This window comes from Barbus barbus (genome assembly GCF_936440315.1).
Source record: "Barbus barbus genome assembly, chromosome: 20".
NCBI lineage: Eukaryota > Metazoa > Chordata > Actinopteri > Cypriniformes > Cyprinidae > Barbus > Barbus barbus.
The window spans coordinates 27,481,379-27,501,499 of NC_136748.1; the positions used below are offsets into that span (position 1 = coordinate 27,481,379).

The window sequence follows — 20,121 nt, forward strand, 5'->3', positions numbered from 1 at the left end:
TTAATTCATCCAAACTTTGACAAATTCCGTGACATTCCGCGTTAAACTGTAAATTCCGTTTTTATGACTGGATTTAGTAACAATAAATGTTCTGGTGGAACTGGGGTTGTGAACTATGGAGTTTTTCATATTAAACAAAGCAGCATTTTCCATGAAATGTCCCCTTCAAAACACTCCTGCAGCGACTCCATTTGAGTATGAGGAATGAAAACAAAGAGTACTTTCGTGGTCTACTACAATTTATAGACATAACTGGGGACACTTCCAAAAAAAATCAGCACGGGAAGCCTGGACAGCCATGGAGACTTCCTCACAGGGAACTTCTCTGGGCACATTAAAGAGTCTGCACAAGCTGTACGAAACGGATCACTGATTTTATCATTAATAAGGCAGCGGAAACTTAACATCTGTCCCAGATGAGGACCTGTGTGGATTTGGCCCATGTGTGGGTGCGGGCACGACACTGGTTTGGATTGCTGCATCAGAGGCTGTGTTTATTTGTTCCGACCCTCTCCGGCTGCTTTCCCTTCATGTTTACACAGAGGCAGAGCTACTGTGAGGGGAGGCCGCCTCAGGAGAACAGGCAGAGCCGTTCACATGCAAACCAGCCCAACTGACTAATGTGACTCATCTGGTGCTCGAGATCAGGGTCTCCTGAAGTCTGTTCTGGGATCAGTGGAAAACGGTGATGACACTTAAAAATACAGTTTCACTTCTAACAATCAAAATTACAACAGATGAAAAACAAATGCACATCTAAAAAAAAAAAATCTATGTTTGTATAAAAGACTATTCTTTAAATAAAAACCGACTGCAAATTCCTTTTCTTCAGAAAAACATGAAAAAAACAGGACAATATAATAAATTTCAATCTCAATTGTACTTCGTATTTTTTTTAATGACCAATGCCAATGAGTCTGATAGTGTTACGATTGTTAACTGAAAACTAAAATATACTAAAATCACTGCTGAAATAAAAATTTAAATGAAAGCTGAAATAAAATATAAATACAAAATGAACTTTAAAAAAAAAACTTAAATGCAAATAAGAAATGCTGTCTTGGCAGCTAACTGGAATAAGTTTAAAAATTAACTATAAGAATACTAAAATTAAAAATGAAATGGGCCTAAATGAAAGCTAAATTTCATTTAGGTGGTTGAGGAGAGATGGTTTCCTCTTAACACAATAATGAATTTGCAAGTCAAATGTAGGGATGTAACCTTGTGAGACAACATGACATAATCGTCTGTTCACTCCAGGTCAACTTCCCTCCTGCCAACAGGTGACCGAAACCCCAGTTCTGACAACACCGGGGTTAACATCATCCCCTCGACCAGTGAATGTGCTGAAAGAAAACCTCATCTTCCTCTTACATGAAGGATGCTGCACACAGGCCCTGACAGAAACACAGCGCTGGGAGGCAGGACATTAAAATGTGATTAGTGCTGGTTTCCTGCCCTGTCGACGCACGATACCACAGCTGCACGAGAGACTACAAATGCAGCTTACAAACACAGAGTCCAAGCCACCATTAAAGTACAAATAAACCTATAAACCACCACACGCAATTTAGGAATGCACAATATATCAGTAGTCACATCTTTTTAGCCAGTACAGGACAAACATTAGCCAATTCAGAGACAGTATGAATACTTAAATTCATTTATTTATTTATATTTTTTTCTGTCAGGCTTCAAAAGTACTAAACCTTTAACAATCTTTTTGACTGAATATGTTCTGATCCTTTATTTCAATTAAATTGTTTCAAATCTAATTTTTTTTAAATATTAATACATTATAATAATATAATATAATATGCACAAGCTAGAACGCCACATTTGTTTTGTTAGGAAGAGCTGGAGGCAAACAATAGAAAATGAAGGAAATGAGTCCCTGCAGACTGCATTCCCCTCATCCCATCATCTATAGAAACGGCCATCATTAAAGACCTAAAGTTTCCTTTCAAACTAAATCAACCATCAAAGGAGCGGTGTTTAAAAAAAATCTCCCATTTTCAGTCACGATACACTTTCCAAAGCAGCTTGAACACATCTAATATAACAAATTCACATTGTTTATTGCAATTAAGTAAGCGAGATCAGTCAGATAAGAGTTATAAATGATGTTAGTGTGAATGGTCATGCAACGGTTCATGTCCTCAGGGTCTCTCTTTAACACACACACACACACACACACAGAGAGAGACAGGAGGCACAGCAGCTGGTCAGTAGATGGGCAGGTGGTGGACGACTGTGTGAGTGTGTGTGTGTGTGTGAGTGTGTGTGTGTGTGTGTGTGTGTGAGTGATAGAGACAGTAAAGGATCAGTGAACACTGAGGAACAGAGCCATGGTGTTAAAAATAACTTTGCTTTCTCTCTCAGTAAGCCCAAAATCTGCTCTGACCCTCAGAACATTCCAACACACTTATTAGACGCTCTCTGGAGGACATGATTCTGATTGGTTCAGTATGGCATTCTGGAGTCAAATATTCATTTAATTACTGTATAATTTATGTATAATTATGTTTTATTTAGTGATTCAGAAAATAGTTGTGTAATAAACAGGTTAAATGTACAGTCAGCCAGTAATTACTGCGAACTAAATGGCTTCACATCAGGGTTTATTTTGCTTCAACCACTAACATACACCATCCAGAACATAATCTGAACTATCATTTGGGGTCAGTACTTAGTATTAATATTTTAATTCAGAAAGGATGCAGTAAATTGATCAGAGGTGATCATAAAGAATTTATGTTACAAAAGATTTCTATTTCAAATAAATGCTTTACATTCATCATCACAGATTCCTAAAAAAACTTGCCATGGTTCCCACAAAAGCACAACTGTTTTCAACATCGATAATAATAAGATGCGTTTCTCGAGCAGCAAATGCACAAATTAGAATGATTTCTGAAGGATCATGTGACACTGAAGACTGGAGTAACGATGCTAAAAATTCAGCTTTGCATCACAGGAATAAATGACTAGTTAAAGCATTAAAAAAGAAAGCAGCTATTGTAAATTTTAATTGTAATATGGCATTTCACAATATTATTTTCGATCAAATAAATGTAGCCTTTCTGAGACTTCTTTCAAAAACATAAAAAAAAAATCTTACCCATCGCAAACTTTTGAATGGTATACATGTATACATAAATGAATACGAATAATACAAAAAATGAATAAGATGCACCGTCTGGCTGGAGGGCTACAACTGGCACACTGTTTCAGAAGACGCCCCATTAAAGGGCAGGAGGGAGAGAGAGAGAGTAAACTCCGTAAACACTGCAGGTGAAGAACCTTGCTTTCTTGACAGGCCACATAGGAGCTGCCTGAGTTCTCACACAGCGAGAAGAGTACAAGTTAAAGAGAAGGAGTGAAGAAATGACAGATAGGAGGACGAGTCAGGTGGGCTGCATCCGGAGGACACGTGAACTGACAATGCAACACAGATCTGAGTGGAAAATCTGGGATGAGCACCAGTGCCAGATATGGATAGATGATGGAGATCTGCAGCTGCGGTTCTCACAAATGGGCTGCAGCAGGTCTGTTCTGTTTAGGTCAATGAGAATGGAGGAAAACAATGATAAATGCAAGAAACAGGACAGCAAGACAAATAGATCCATCAACCTTTTTACTGACGGCCCATACAGACATTATCCTGGAAATCTAGTAACAAAGCTACACAAGGTAAATGAAAATATGATACGGGTTCACTTGAAATGAGGATAAACATGGTTTTGTGTGAGTTATTTGCTGCTGAGAGCATGAAACAAAGTAACCAATAATTAATGCATTAACATTTCAGTGTTGCTTTTCTGTTTATTTTGTACAAATAAAATGTTCAGTATTGTGTTATACTGATATTAAATATGACAACAAAGGAAAGGAAAACCAGTTGACTTACAGAAAATGACGAAAATCGCAGGAGGAAAAAGAAAAAGAAACTAAGGGAATGTCCAAAGGGGGGAAAAAAAGTAATAAATAAAAAAAGACTTGCACAAAAAAAAAAAAAAAAAAAAAAATCAATTATAATAAATGCAGAAAGGAGTAATAAAGATGGAGCCTGGCAGAAAACAGCAGGAGAGTGATGTCCTATTAAGGCAAGCGTCTGATGCCAACCTCACTGCATGACGGCGAAACCGCTGGAAACTCTTATCAGAGGAGCTGCTGTGTTTACAGAAAAAGAGATTCGTACTGCCAAGACACTGAGAGAGACAGAATTCCACGCATTCCCCATATTAACATCGTGAGAGAGACTCTTCTAAGTTTACTTTGCACTAGTTGTGTTTGCAAAGGCGACCGTCACTATTACTAGTGCTTGTGCTGATTTGAATAAGCCCCAACACTAAGTTTTTGTCATGCCAATAAAGCACTGTTGAATCTGCATTGCCAGAAAAAGAGAGCACTGAATGAAATGCAACAGTTTCCCATGGCTAGGCTGTCCAAAGTCATGAGCTGTACTTAAAAACCTGCAATTGTCCCTATAAATGCGTAAACAGTAAACACTGAAGGCCTTTAGCATGACCCAGCATTCCTTTCTCTTGCGTCTATTTGTTATTTGTCAGTCTCGCGAGTGGAAAGGGGGTGGACAAAGCAGCAAACATACCCCCCAACCCTTCCGCAAACAGGCCACTTACAGTGATGACTACTAGCAGCTATTTTCTCTTCTTGATCTTCTCTTTCCACAAAGACAGACATAGAAAAAAAAAACTCCTTCCTGCAGTTCACAAAACTTTTAGAACTAAGTGCTATTCACAATAAAAATGGGCAACAAAAATTAGCAGTTCTGGACTTGTAAATAAAGAGTATGTTGTCTACTGAAAAAATAAAAAATAAAAAAATAAGATCAAATAAAATGCTCAGTGTCAGTTAGTCCATCTCACTTTCTGGTGTCCTGCTGGCTTTAAATTCTTTTGTTAAGAGTATTCCAGACAAGGCACACATTTCCCAGACACTTCACATAAACCAACTAGCTACATATAAAGAGACAAATAAAGAGTCAAAGATGTCATAACACACACAAAACATAGATAGAGGACAAGCAGTCAAAGGAAGGGAAGTAATCCTGCATTAAAAGAGCACGGTTGAGCTGTGGACAGCATCTGCCCTGAGTGCAGACGGACAGAGAGAAGCGTCATGGCTTACTGACCACTAACATCTCTGACGGTCAGCTGTCCAGCCGTACTATCACACAGCCTCATGTCAGTCACACCAAGACTCTCACAAAGAACCGTGTCTCATTTCCTGGAAATGAGACATCACTTCCTATGAGGAGCAGAACAACTAGCAGTGGTGAACCACTTCCTTCAGGTTTTTACACCACATCCTGTTTAGTGGTTTACATCAAGCCTCAACTTCCTTAACAGGTGCTGTTTTTCTTAAACGCACCTAAAATGACTTAAAAAGGTCCAGAATATACAACAAGCGTGAGAACAGCGTACAGATGAAATTACTGCATCCCAGAACAACAGGATATATAGGCCTATAAATACAAATATATAATAGATTTTATTTGAATAAATAAAACAAATAAAATTGATATATTAAAGATATATATATATATATATATATATATATATATATATATATATATATATATATATAACTAAATTAGGGGATACACAGGGACTTCTGGGAGCATTTACATGATGAGTCAAAATTATTTAAGTTATTATCATTATTACTAATTAATTTATTTTTTGTAAATTATTTACATGATACTCTACATGAACAACCAGTAAGTACACTCCCCAAAATATATTTCTCTCACTGGAAAATTGTTAATCATTTTCATGAATTGGTTCTATTGGACAGTTTCTCTCAATAAAAACTGGAATAAATAAATAAATGTAAAAAATAAATAAATACACACTGACCCACCCAAAAATTAATATTCTGTCATCATTTCACCTGTCACCTGAATGACTTTATTCTGTAGAACATAGAAGATATTTTGATGAATGTTGGTAACAACAGTTTTGGTTCTCAATGACTTCCATGTTTGAAAGACAATGGAAACCGTTTTGCCACCAACATTCTTCAGAATATTTTCTTTTGTGTTCCACAGAAAAAAAGTCGTACAGGTTTGAAATGACATGAGGGTGAGTAATAATTACAGAATGTTCATTTTTGGGTGGACTATCCCTTTAAGTTTCATAGCACCACAGTTTTTAGTCTGAAGATCCCAAATTCCACAATTATAGCCTTAGTCACGCAAAGCCACATATTCATTAAAGCTCATTTAATTACCAGCCAAAAAAAAGAATGAAGAATGAAAAACCATTGACGCGTATGCGTAAAGACGCTGACTACGGCATTATCTAATGACAGCCATCAGCAGTCGACTCTCAGAGACCCTGAGGACCTGTCTGACCCATCAGGTTTTCATCCCAAGAGAGACTGAAAAGGGGTGGAACTTCAGGAATTCTGATCAATATCTGCACACAGTCCAGGGGAAGCTCAATAACTGGATTAATCACAAACGAACCAAGCTAAAACACTAGAGTGAAGATCTCAGGAGATTCAGAATGACTGAGGGGTGTGTTTGCCAATGCGATAGAGGCCGACCTTATGATCACAATGAGCTCCAGGCCTTATTTTCTCCGCCAGCAACTCATTCGAGCAGAAAACATGCACACCTGAATCAATATTAACCCAGATTACACAATCGCTTGGAGCAGAGCTGTGATGGAGAGGTTAATTTCACATCCAAAACACCCCTGAGAAGACTCTTACAAGAAGAGACAAAACTTCACATTCTTAAACCACAATAGCCTACAGTAACTGATTTCCTCCAGTTGTACAGTCACTGTACTTCATAAACTTGAGCCTTACAGTTGCTACACTTTAAGAAAAGGAAGCTGTAAACTGCCACACAAAGGTCACCGAGTAGTTTACTGCTGACTTCAGTGTCGGCTTTCTGGTGAAAGAGACCGCAGGAATGCAAGGGGGCTTTCTCCTGCGGCCTCCAGAATTCTGCAGATGGTGATCAGCGATGTGGTCGAGGATCTGGGCTTGAGATCTCGCCTCAGAAGCTGCAGTGCTGTTCATTCCTCTGGGAGCCCCTAAAATTCCTGGCAAAGATGGATGATCCTGGCGATCCCAAGAGGCTGTGCAGCTGTGCCACACCACACCCTGAACCAGAAACCCTTCAAGCACCCTCAGGATCTCACGACACACTTCGGTTATGCTCACGATGGAATATTAGAATACTGTGCAGTATGGTATAATTCCTTTCATTTATTTTTAAACAGTATGCGGTATGTAACAATATAGATGTTTCAAGCACTGGTATGTTACAATTTGTCACACTTTTAATACAGCAAGTTGTGTACATTTTATAATCTCATAAATCTAAAAAAAAAATATGGTTATTTACCATTTGAGATCCAATTTTGAGACAAAAAAAAAAAAAAGACTGATCAAATTGCACAAAGGAGTGGTTGATATTGCTTCTGATACATCCACTCCCCTTGGAAATGGCAGGTCCAGTTAAGCGCACAGCATTGTGGGATACCGCAGAGACAATTTTCTTCCAAACCAGCACAGATGCAAAAACATCTGCAGATATCATCTTGGTCTAATAGTATTGCAATCTGAACACAACCCACCCAAAAGAACAAAACCACACCAAGAGCACATTCAAGTTATATTTCACTTCAAAATCAAAAGAAAAAAACAAAACAAGTGAAATTATATTTTGCATAAAAAATTTAAGTCTATGATTTGGGCTATTAAGACATTTTGCATTGAGACATTCCTTCCCCCAATTTTACCATTAAAATTATGCCAAATAAATCTACTTATTACTGTCAAGCGCAAAAAAAAAAAAAAACTGATATATTATTTAAATAAGTATTAAATTATTAACATAACACATTTGTACCTCCTTTAATTTATGCTGAAACTAAATACAAATCATAATACTGTAGTATTTTTCAATGCAATACGGTTAAAAAATATATATTTTAAAAAATACATAAAAAATAAATAATATGAGAAATAAAAATGGATAAAATACAATATTAAATAATCTGATCAGAATCACTACTGGAAATGCAGGTTAAAACATTTTAATGGTAAAATATCTTGGCTATTTACAGTAACAAGTCTTTGGTGGAGGAAATGTGTTTAACTGTCATGAACTTGTCACAATGCAAATAAACTTAAAAATCCTAAAACATGCCTTATGCATGAGTCTTTCTTCTTTACATTCAAAAGCCATTTATTACTGGCTTGAGCTGATTGTGAAATTTTTGTTTAGATCAAAAATGACGGCAGTGCAAAATAAATCAACTGTCCATTGGTAATGTAACCTGACAGCTAGTCGAGAGAATTTCACTCAAATTTAGTGATTTCAGGCAACATGAGTAAGTGTGGCCAACATAATGAAAACTTTATGTAAATGAGCAGCAAATCAATGAATCAACCACCAATAAGAGTGAAGCCACTGCAGCTCACATGATCAGAACCGAGCCAGAATGCAAATGAAAGTGGTGTGGCTGTCAGAGCCTCATAAGTGACAACGAGGTGTCAAAATCCCAGACACGCCGCTGGGCTCTCAGAGGAATATGAGTGTTATATATCTCTCAGACACTGGGCAGACTCGCTCATAGCCAGATGCTGAGGGGAGGCGCTCAAAATACCCTGCATTCAGGAGATGGCTGCTGCTGGTCTGCTGGTGTTCAGGGAGCTGGTCCGGGGCGTGTCACATACCTGTGTGCATTTGGAATGAAAGTCATGTGGGAGCTGAAGCGCTGACATCTGGTGAACAGGTCGGTGCACTGGTAAACACTGCACTCAGCTTACAGACATAGAGTCCAGTCGACAGGAGCTGAACAAGCAAATATTCACATTAGGGATGCACCGATATGAAACTTTTGAGCCGATACCAATAACCGATAATTCTTTATTTATTCTATATTTATTTTAAAACATGAAAGCCGATAACTGATATGTTGGCCGATAAATCTACATCCAATTTTTATATAATTTTTGAGAGCCTGATTACAAAAAAAGTCTCACCATTAACCCTTTAAGACCGGCTGTGTCGGCGACGACACAATAAACCAAGCTGTACTCATGTTACCATAACTCTTCGACCGTTTGCACCATCACAATAATTCAAATTGCTCCTGACAGCAGACAACATGCGCGTTTTGGCAATATATGGCTTATTATGGTAATTTCTTGCGCTCCGTCGACAAATGACGGCTGATTTCCGGGAGAGCAGGGAGGGAGAATTTCAATGGAGAGATACGGAGCGCGGAGTTTTGGATTGCATAAAATAATAAACGAAACAAACAAAAACATGGTGAAGGAGGAGTAAACAGCACAAGAGTCAATTGGGATGATTTTTGATGAGACTTTGGGAGCAGTCTGAGTAAGACTTTTTCACATGTAGTGTGTGCATCGCTATAATGAGTCCGTGCGTGTAAATGAATGGTGTATGCATGTACATGCATGTGTAAATGTGTGCATGTATGAACAAAAAAGCATCCTGAATGAAAACTGTGCAACCCAGTGTCCCAAAAATACTTGTATACATGTAATATAGTTGAATTTTGAAGTAAGAAGTGTTGGATTATTTCGATCACGATTTTTCTCTTTTTTATAAATAAAAACAGAAAATGTATTACTGTTTTTTTTTATTTTTGTGTATTTAAATTCTGTTTACAAACTCACCACACAACATTAATGGTCAAAAACTGTACTTTTTTGAAAGCCATCTGTTTTCTATACAAATAAACAAAATTTGTAAAAATGACCTATTTTACCCTTAGGTCTTAAAGGGTTAAAAGCCATTAAACACTTCAACATAAATCGAACAAAGCAGCCTTACAAATAAATAAAACAATGCTTAAATAATGCAAACAAGTCACTGGACAACAAAAAAATTTAATTCATGTGCCATGGATAAATTAAACGGAATAGCCTCCGCACCGACAATTAAATTATTTTAATTAAACCATATTATTGATTAAACTAAGATAAAAATAAAAGTGGTGGTTATTATTATTCATAAATCAATCATTTTGAAAAAAAAAATAGTATGTTAAATTAATACCACTGTTTCAAATAGCAGCAAATGCACAAAAAGACGCAAATGCGCAAGATCTTAAACTAAGTTATGCCCTAAGATGTGACTCGCTCTTGGCTTATACCTCAACAACGCACTGAAACACGCCAAATTAAACCAAAGAATTCACAACGTTTTATTATAATAGTGTTCTCATTATAATATTATATGATAGTCCCAATCATATAATTATTAATGTTGTGCACTGCTGTTTGAGCTGCATGCGCTGAGCTAAAGATGATCACTGGAGCGCACTATTAACACTCTATTAGCTTAATTCTATAGACCTATGAGATAAATCAGATATATATGCATAAAATAAACAATATTACATGGGTAATACATTACTAAAACATGGGCGCACAAAGATTCCATTAATTATTTAACAGTAATGTTCTCATTATAATATGACAGACTTGCCCTGCACATGTTGCACTTCACTGTATTTTCCTTTTCGAAGTGATTCTAATAATATTTCATGCAATTAAAAACCATCATGGTGAACAGTACGCATCTGAAGTGCCTCTGCAGGAAATAATGCATTATTTATGGCCTTTAATATATCGGCCAAATTTTCTTATCGATTCGATAATGATAACAGAAAAATCCACATTTATCGGCCGATACCGATATGGTGGCCAGTATATCGTGCATGCCTAATTCAAATTTATCCTTATAAAGAAACAGAACGGTGACAATTTCACTCTATATTTTGATTGTTTTGAAACAACATCACAATAAGCTACTATTAACTGGAAGCCAAATGAGTCTATAGCCACCTGGACATCTAGTCAAAGGTCAAAAGGCCACATTAAAGAATGACAATTCCATTTATTGTTCTGTGATAAAATGAACAGATTGAAATTTTAAAAGCCCAAAGCTTATTGTAAATATTTGATGGTAGACATGCTGTTTTATTGATACTTATTATTGTTATTAAAATTAAGAAATCGATTTTGCCAGTCCTAGCATCCATACAGCTGACGTTTACCTATTGTAGTTTATCCACGTTGAAATAGAAACTGATATATCATAACGCGCCATCGGAAAAGTGCTAATTAAACATCATCATTTTGCTGTTTGTTTCACTGTCAACTATTCACAATAGTCCTAATAAAGAAACATGAAGACGACACTTTGTTTTTGTTCGAAAAAAACAATAAGCTATTAATTGGAAAGGCAAATGAATCAATAGCCTCCTAGACGTCTAGTCAAAGCTCAAAACTGTTGTTTTAGGCAGTTATTAACGGGTCCATATCATAAAAAAAACATATTCCTTCCTATTCCACATCTGGAATTTATAACACTCCACACAGACAATTTTATGGAAAACAAACAGCTGAAATGGTCAGAAAGACAGTAAAAACTGTGCACAGCAAGACCAGGAACATTTGTTAAGAAAGTACATGGGGTCAGTTTCAATTTTCTGTTGACTTCTTTTCAGTTGATAAGATATATTTAACACAAAACTCCAAATATGGAACCAAAAACACAAATTCTTCCTAATCACACCATGAAAACTACAGTGCAGCCATGCGAGTGCATTCACATAAGAGAGATGTAAGATAAAAGGAACAGCTGTCTTGGTCAAAACGTGTCACAGTTTATCACTGAACATATGGTGTAAGCGTTGACTACCACTCAAACGCAAACAGCTTTAACTGGACAGCAGGAATGTAGATGGAGCGCATCAACTCAAGCACGTTGCTGCAGGGGAAAACATGTGCTTTATATTTTAATAGTGAATTATAAGCACTTGAGAGAGTAAAAACACTCAGCAAAACTTGTGTGATGCGTAACAGACTCGCTCAACTGTAAAGTATCCAGCATGGGGGGACAGAATGACAGGAAACTCACAGCCTGGCACACCAATAGACAACTTCCTGCATAAATGACAACAATGGAAGGCCCGCCCCTTTGTCAATCCGGTCTAATCAGCACCTAAAGTTTAGCTTTGGGGTTTACTATGGATGAGGTTGTAACTATTCATTTCACACTTGAGTAAATCTGTCCAAAACTGGACAACGCACTTGAACATGGGTAAAAATGGAACTTTGTCTATTTTCCCTTCTTTGGAAGGGAGTTGCCCACAGTATCGTACCCCTTTTAAATTGTCCAAAACAAATCTCTCACGGCCGAGGTGGCTAAACCTGTAATTACAGTCCTTATTTGAATTCCCATACTGTATACTGTACAGCGCACGGACCTCTGCTAGGCTCCACAGCAGTAGCCTGCAATTAGTGAGACCAGAATAAATCAATCCCACTGGAGCCACATACGAGAGGCCAGGTGCCTCCGAGCGTTATCCCTGGAAGTGTGCGCTCCATGTATAGAACGCAATAGCAACTTAGCAAGCAAAGGGCATCACTGAAATGTCCTCTGTGATTGTTGAAATCAGAACAATTTAGTCACTTCCTGTGTTCCCAAAATAATCCACATTCCCAAAGATCAGCACACACAAATCATTTCCATGCAATTTGCTCCAAATGTCGTGCAGCAGAAAAAAAAGAAAAAAAAAAAGGAGGACGACATGTAAAAACCAAACCGGTTCGCGAGCAGAATGATCTCACCTGTGGACATAGTGGAGCTGATGCACAGAATCGATTGCTAGAACCATCTCGGCCAGGTAGAATCGAGCCATGTCCTCCGGTAAACGGTCCTCAAACTTGCTGAGAAGAGTCAAGAGGTCACCACCCACATAGTAATCCATCAACAGGTACTGCAGAAGACAGACAAATCAGAACTAAATAGTGTAAAAGCAGTCAGACACCAGATACAACAGAAATGTGCAGGCCCAGACTTGTACACTGAAAGTTAGAGCCGCCGATAGAGAGAACGATGGAATGATATCGAGCTAGACAGAACGACAGATAAAATGACAGATAGACAGGAGGATAGACAGAATGATAGAAAGAACAATAGAATGATAGAACAACAGAACAATAGACAGATAGATAGATATAAAACGAGACAGACAGATATAAAACAACAGACAGACATAAAACGAGAGACAGACAGACAGACAGATAGCTATAAAATGACAGACAGACAGACATAAAGCAAGAGAGACAGGCAGACAGATAGATAGATAGACAGACAGACAGACAGATATAAAATGACAGACAGACAGACAGACAGAGATAGATAAAAAACGACAGAAAGACAGATAGATTTAAACGACAGACAGATAGATATAAAACGACAGACAGACAGACAGATAGACAGACAGACAGAAAGATAGATATAAAACGACAGACAGACAGACAGATATAAAGCAAGACAGACAGACAGACAAATAGATAAGCACCCAGAGGGCAGAAAGCCTACCAGGAAGTTGTCATCCTGAAAGGCGTAGTGCAGTTTGGTGATCCACTGACAGTCTCCATTTACCAGCACATCCCGCTCCTCCTGGAAACACGCTGTCTGGAAATAAGACGACAAATTTGTTTACAAAGCACTTAAAATTAAGCTTGTCTTACCAAACTAATTCATTTTGAGATGGAAAGACTCAAGAGTGTTTGTACCTCTGCTCTTTTCAGCATCTCCCACTTGTTGAGGATCTTCATGGCAAACACCTTGTCTGAACTTTTCACCTTTACAACTGCTACCTGTAACAGACCGGAAAACACACAGAGATCTGACACCCGGCTCCTTGATTAAGAAAAGCACGAGGGGATTTCTAGAGGTCATGATAAGATAAGCCGCTTTGTGTTGCTTTTGTTCCATCTAGATTTCCAGATCACACATGGAATTGGTTATCAGTGACAGTGGAGTGTAAACCTTGGGTTACAGGGCAGGTCAGGTTACTACAGGTGTACACACACACACACACACACGCACACACACGCACACACACACGCACACACACGAAATCATAATATAACTTGTACTGAGGGAAGAAAGCATTCCTCACAAAAATGCAAACTCGTGGCTCAACAAGTAAAAACACAATCAGCTGGCAGCAATTCCATCTCAAGCCAGTGACAATTTCACTGACAGCCCAAATCCGATTTTAATAACTCAAACTTTGAACTACGACTATGAAATCTGACCCAAGCCACTTTTTATGTATGTATACAATATAGGTATTTGTATGCATTTATATACATCACCAAACACCAATGACTTGCACATATGGACACAAGTGTGGCAACAAAGATGGAAACATAATTCATGTATTTAAAAATGGTATTTCCATCTTTGTTGCAACAGTTTTGTAACAGTTATATGCACCCATATATACAAGTCATTGGTGTTTGGTGATGCGTTTTTGTCTCAAGGTTTGCATTTAAAGAGGTGTTCAGCTGGGATTAGGACTTGGATTTCTGCAGACCAGTCAAGTTCTTCCACACTGGCTGAATCAATCATTTCTTTTTGAACCTTGCCTTATACACAGAGGCATTATCATGTTAGAATAGAAAAGGGTTCTGTCCAAACTGTTGCTATAAAATTAGAAGCACACAATTCCCTAGAATATCATTATATGCTTAAACATTAAGATTTGTACTCATTGAAATTACTAAAGTAGCTAAACCTGTTCATTAGAAGGGGGTGACCCAATACTTTTGGCAATATAGTGTGTATGTATGCATGTATGTTATAATTTTAGCAGTTCTAATACAATAAATTTTTTTAAAGTTTATATATAAACAGGACAAATAACAAATATATTTAAAATATATGTAAAATATATTATTTATATATAATGATTTATTAAATATTTAATCTTAAATATAAGATATAAAATATATAGTACATAATTATTATATATAATAATGTAATAATGACAGGCATGGGCGACATTGGGGGGGGTATCAACTGACGATATCAGTTGCCCCCCCTGATATCGTCAGTCATGGAATCTCTGATGTCAGCCCAGGCCTGGTTGTACGGGGTACTAAACGGCGTTAAATACCCTCAAACGAAAGCAAACAATTAAAACATCTGGAAAACTATCCAACATGTTTTTGCAGCGTTGAGCAATGAATCCAATCAAAGACATATGTGTTGATTTCTTCAACGCAATGGCCAATCAGAAACGTTGTAGTTTTTCAGAATTCACTCACAGCTGAAAGCGTTTTGCACACTTGGCTCTTGAATCATCTCATGATGACTAAGTGTAGATGCGATGTAAATTCATTGTGTAGTTTAGAGAGCTTGATTATAGCAGAACTTTGTGAGATCGCAATGAACTTTGATGATAATAATGGGAGCGCGCTTTGTGTGTTTTCTCTAGGCTAAAATCCATTCAGAATTTGAATGAAACCTTCGTTTTTCGGACACATACATGCTACAAAGTTTATACTGTGATAAGCAATGGACGGGACAAAAATGCCTCAGTGATTTAATTCTGGAACCAGTCCTGTCCAAATTTCCACAGACAGCGTGTGTTCTGAGCGAGATCCAGTTCACAGACTAAAAGTGTGTGTAAACTTTATTGAGATCGGGACATATTAACCAGTAATTTCATTTCCAGTAATGGACGATGGATGATTTATTACAGAATAGTCCCACTACTGATTGTTTATTTTTTTCCTCTTTTCTCAAAACGGACACATTTCAAGTGACACCGGAAAAAGACACGGAAAACTTGAAAATCTGAAAATCAGCGCGCTGCGCTCACATTTCTGGTTAAAAATAAAAGGCCATCAACTGACACTTAAAACGGGAAGTATCGCCATTCAAATCAGCAGCAGGAGTCAAAGCTCCACAGTTTAGTAAACGCAGGCATCCTCTTTAAGTTATTCTTCACTGTGCTGTATTGACACAATGCGTTGCAATATGGTAGCGCATGCTTTGATGCACACATTCGAAAAATATTTATTTTTCTTTTCTTTTTTTTGCCCCCCCTGACTTGAGTCAAATGTCGCCAATGATGACAGGTCTATAATAATGAAATAATGACATCCCTATACAGTAGCATATAATTATTATATATAATAATGTAATAATGACAAAAATAAAATTATAGATAACATTGATCCAAACACATTCACCTAAATGGCACATAATGGATCAATAAAAGGATGTTCGGTCCGAAGGTTTAAGTGTAAGCATCACGGGAAAAGGAAGGGAAGTGGAATGGACATATATTTGTCTTGAATTTAAGGTGTCCAAGCGAAACAATGGTGTGATTCAATCCCTGCAATTAAATAAGCCAAAACAAGCACGCATTGAGAGGTCTGCACATTCCAGCCTGAGCCGGGATACAAGCATTATTCTAGACAGAAATCACGCTCTTCTCTCTTCCATACACTTGATAGGGATTTAAAATAAACCAAATACCAAAGGCACGGACCTTAAAATTCAGTTTATGGTTGCTAAGAGAAGTTAGACTATCTGTTGAAAGTTTAAGAAAATATCTGATCGAAAGGACCCAGGGACTGGAAAGTGACTTTAAAAATAGCATTCAGAGCGCTGGCATTGTGCCCTCGAAACACACAGCCTTACATGGGTCAAACTCCCACAATGCAGCCTTTGAAATACAGTTTTGGAAAAGTAATTATTACTCAAAGACATTTAACTTCGGTCATAACATTGTCAACAGTACGAGATGTGTGGGTGGACAAGAGCGAGCAATTCAAATGAAAAAGGCAATGAAAACCAGGGGAAAAAGCAACAGCAAGAACATTTGTTATTCACTCTGATTCACTGGAGTTATGAACACAGATTCTTGAATCCTTGGCATCTTTGGTCCTCTACTATTACCACTGCTGAAGTAGTACAAAATAACCTAATTTATCACTAATTAACTAACTTTCCTTAAATGGAAACACATCACTGAAAATATAACTTAAAAATCATTTATTTTCAATAAGAAAGTTATATGTATTTTTAAACAATCGTTAATGGCATGAGGGTACAAGATGAGCATGTACGCATGTCTCCCAGCTATGAAACTGATTAATCAACAATCAATAATTGATTAAATTAATGTCATCAATTAATCACTTATCAGAGAAGAACCAGAGATGTTAAGAGAGATTTAAGCTATGCGCTCCAGCCTAGCTCTTTTCAGTGTCTTTATGAAGCCAGGATCAGGGCGGCACGGGGTGACAGGTCAGCCTTAACACAGAGTCGACCCTTTAACAACTACAAAGAGCTCCGTTCAGAGAGCATGACACCCATCAGCATCTGCTCAGTGTAGCTCTCATTCTACAGATGGTGACGGAGTCACGCTCTGCAAACATCAAATATGCAAGAGTGAAAATAGGTTGATTTTGGCTGCTAAACTGTTAGCTCGGGTTAAACACTTTCACATTTTGACTGGGTAACAAACTGTACTTTACTCAGTTTATGACACGTAAAATAACTTGGCATGCCTTTGGGTCATGAATGAATTCTTTGCACAAAAAAACAACAATGGCACCACAAGGGTCCTGGCCACTTCTCTGGCACTTAAACGACTGACTGGCTGCATCCCAATTCACATACTTTTATATTTTGTAGAGTATGTCCTTCACTGGTAAAAGCACTGGAAAGTTCTAAACTACATACTAAAAAATACTATTTTAAGGCAACCCAGCATAGTACCAAAATTGTTCATTACACAAAATTTTATTAATAATAAAATAAAAAACATTTTTGGGTTACAAGCCATCACTTGAGAGACACTGCTATATGGTATGGGAATTCAGATCCAGTCATTCACCAGATTCTCAACACAAGATGGACGCTTACCTCGCCGAAAGCTCCTCGACCAATGACCTTCAGGATCTCGAAGTCCTCCTTGTGCAATCGCATCTGTTTCACTTTAGAGGTGAATGGTTTGGCTGTGGAGAGAGAGAGAAGAAGTTATTACTGAAGACGTTCAAATCCATCACTTCATGACGGTGTGCCATACGGGCCTCATCTTCTCGAAGGGATTTGTAGCAGTTCAGTTACAACACATTCACACAAGTCAAAAGTTCAGAGGCATCTCTGAGCAGGTGTGAAGGACAGATTGATGGTGTACTGCAATAAAGTCTTGCAGGGATTGAGCTAAAAAATTGGCCACTGTGACTTGCTTTCCACACATGATAAAATAACTCCAATATTTCATGTCCACTTCTTTGTTTATTTGGCAAGTAGAAGGATAATACACTCATCTTGCCATTTTCAAAAAATAAACCTGTTCAAGGTGGTACAAGAGGTTTTATTTTGCGATAATAAGCAGATTTACAGGCCTATATTCTCATTTCCCCTGACATATAATTAGAGAGAAATGGCTTGTCATTGAAGTGTGGGTTTAATCATGAATGGCAGCACAAATTTGCCATTTACCCTGTCCTGATAATGAGGTTTGTATCTAATAGACTGCAAATCATGACTGTCAATCACAAATCATCGACAACAAGTATGGGGCTACTGCAGGATGGCTAACGACTACCTTTAACAATGAGAATCAATTATTAGCATTATTTTATAAAGCACACAGAATGTGATTTACTGTGTGGTTGAGAAGATGTGCAAGGAGTTTCTATTGAAACCTGTGAAGAGGATGAACTCAACTCAAGGATGCATGTGATCACCATCCCTAATGGCCAAGAGCAATTAACACATTTGAATTTGATACATTTAAACCCAATAATTAGGCTAATAAGAACTATTAAAATGTGTTAAATTAATGCCAGTTTTCCTTTATTTCAATGTTTTTCTTTAGATTAACCAGTCTATCCATGACCAGAATATCAAAGAATTGGGGGTGGGATTTTTTTGACTTGGACGAGTATTTAACCACCTAGCAACCACCCAGAACATCCTTGAAGACCCTAGAAACCACTCAGAACACCTTTGCATCATGTGGCAAGTTTTGCACTGGCAAACTCCACATACATTTTCTACCAAAACTTAAGAAATGTATTTGAGTCCATAAATGATCTCAATAAGTATCAGGTATACTATAAATCATTGCATGATAAAGAGAAGATAGGCTTCTACGTTCTACTGAAGTAAGATCGTACTGCTACAATGCTGTGTGCTGCTTATGAATGAACTCTGTATTGGTCAATGAAAGTCACACTGAGTTCATGACTGCCAGCACTGGATATCAGACACAAAGACAGATCTCTTTTCACTTGGACTGCATTAAATCCAGTCTCTTGTACAGACACAGAGCCTTGTGCTGTTCAGTTAACCCTGAAAAATAAAAAAAAACTAATGTAGTTAGCTGAAACCAAAGCAGGCTCAAAAATACTGAAGTTACAAACATACTTGGTTTTTAAATGAACAGTTCACCCAAAAATGAACAATTAAAACAATGAACTCATTAAAAACATCCACATATTATCATATAAACAGATCACTCAGACCATTATGTAAACTAAGTTGCTTGTTCAGAAATTACTATAATGGTTATGATGTCAAAACCATGAGTAGATAAAATATGACTACTCATTTTTATGTATCAGCACCTATTAAGTAATTAACAATATTGTTGTTACTCATTTAAAATCTTAAGAGGTTATCTAATCCAATTTGTTTCTCTGTGTGAGAGAGAAACTGAAAACAATCAAGGAACTTTCAATCAAAGAGATTTGCTTATATCCCATCAGAAATCCTTCACTAATGGTGCTGCCTCACTTCTATGGAAACAACTGGAAAAAATATAGCATATCTGAGCTCTCTCGTCAAACACGCAACTCCAGATTCCACATTACTGTTGAAATCACCTGACTAGGATGTGCAATTATGGTCATGCCTTTGGCAAGAGTGTGCCGTTTCTTTACTAACAAACAGCAAGAGGTTCTAAAGGCGTAGCTAACACACTGTAAAATGACAGAAAGCAAAAATAGTTGTAATAAAGATAAAGTTGCAATAAAGATCTGGGTTGGTGGCTGGTTTTAACCTCTGATCAATTAATTATCATTTGACCAAGTCATTTAACACCACATCCTAATTGCAATGCAACAATATTATTCTAGTGACAAATGATCCACAATGAGTATGAAAATGAAAGAAAATTACAGTGGCTTAATGTGGATTTTGGATCAATGAGGTTTCACTGGAACTACCCAGAAAATCATAATAGAAACAGAAACCAAGTGACAATCAAAATG

At 37.4% G+C, this 20,121-nt stretch overlaps 1 protein-coding gene across 2 annotated transcripts in view; it reads right to left on the reverse strand.

Moving 5' to 3' along the window:
* LOC306886668 (serine/threonine-protein kinase MRCK alpha-like) overlaps positions 1-20,121 on the reverse strand; it is a 69,725-nt gene that overhangs the window by 42,153 nt on the left and 7,451 nt on the right. For both annotated transcript variants that reach the window (XM_079443968.1, XM_079443967.1), the window contains exons 2-5: positions 17,765-17,856; positions 13,609-13,692; positions 13,412-13,507; positions 12,655-12,803 (exon numbers count right to left, since the gene is read on the reverse strand). In XM_079443968.1, coding sequence (XP_079300094.1) covers positions 12,655-12,803; positions 13,412-13,507; positions 13,609-13,692; positions 17,765-17,856 — 421 coding nt within the window. The remainder of the gene's footprint in view (positions 1-12,654; positions 12,804-13,411; positions 13,508-13,608; positions 13,693-17,764; positions 17,857-20,121) is intronic.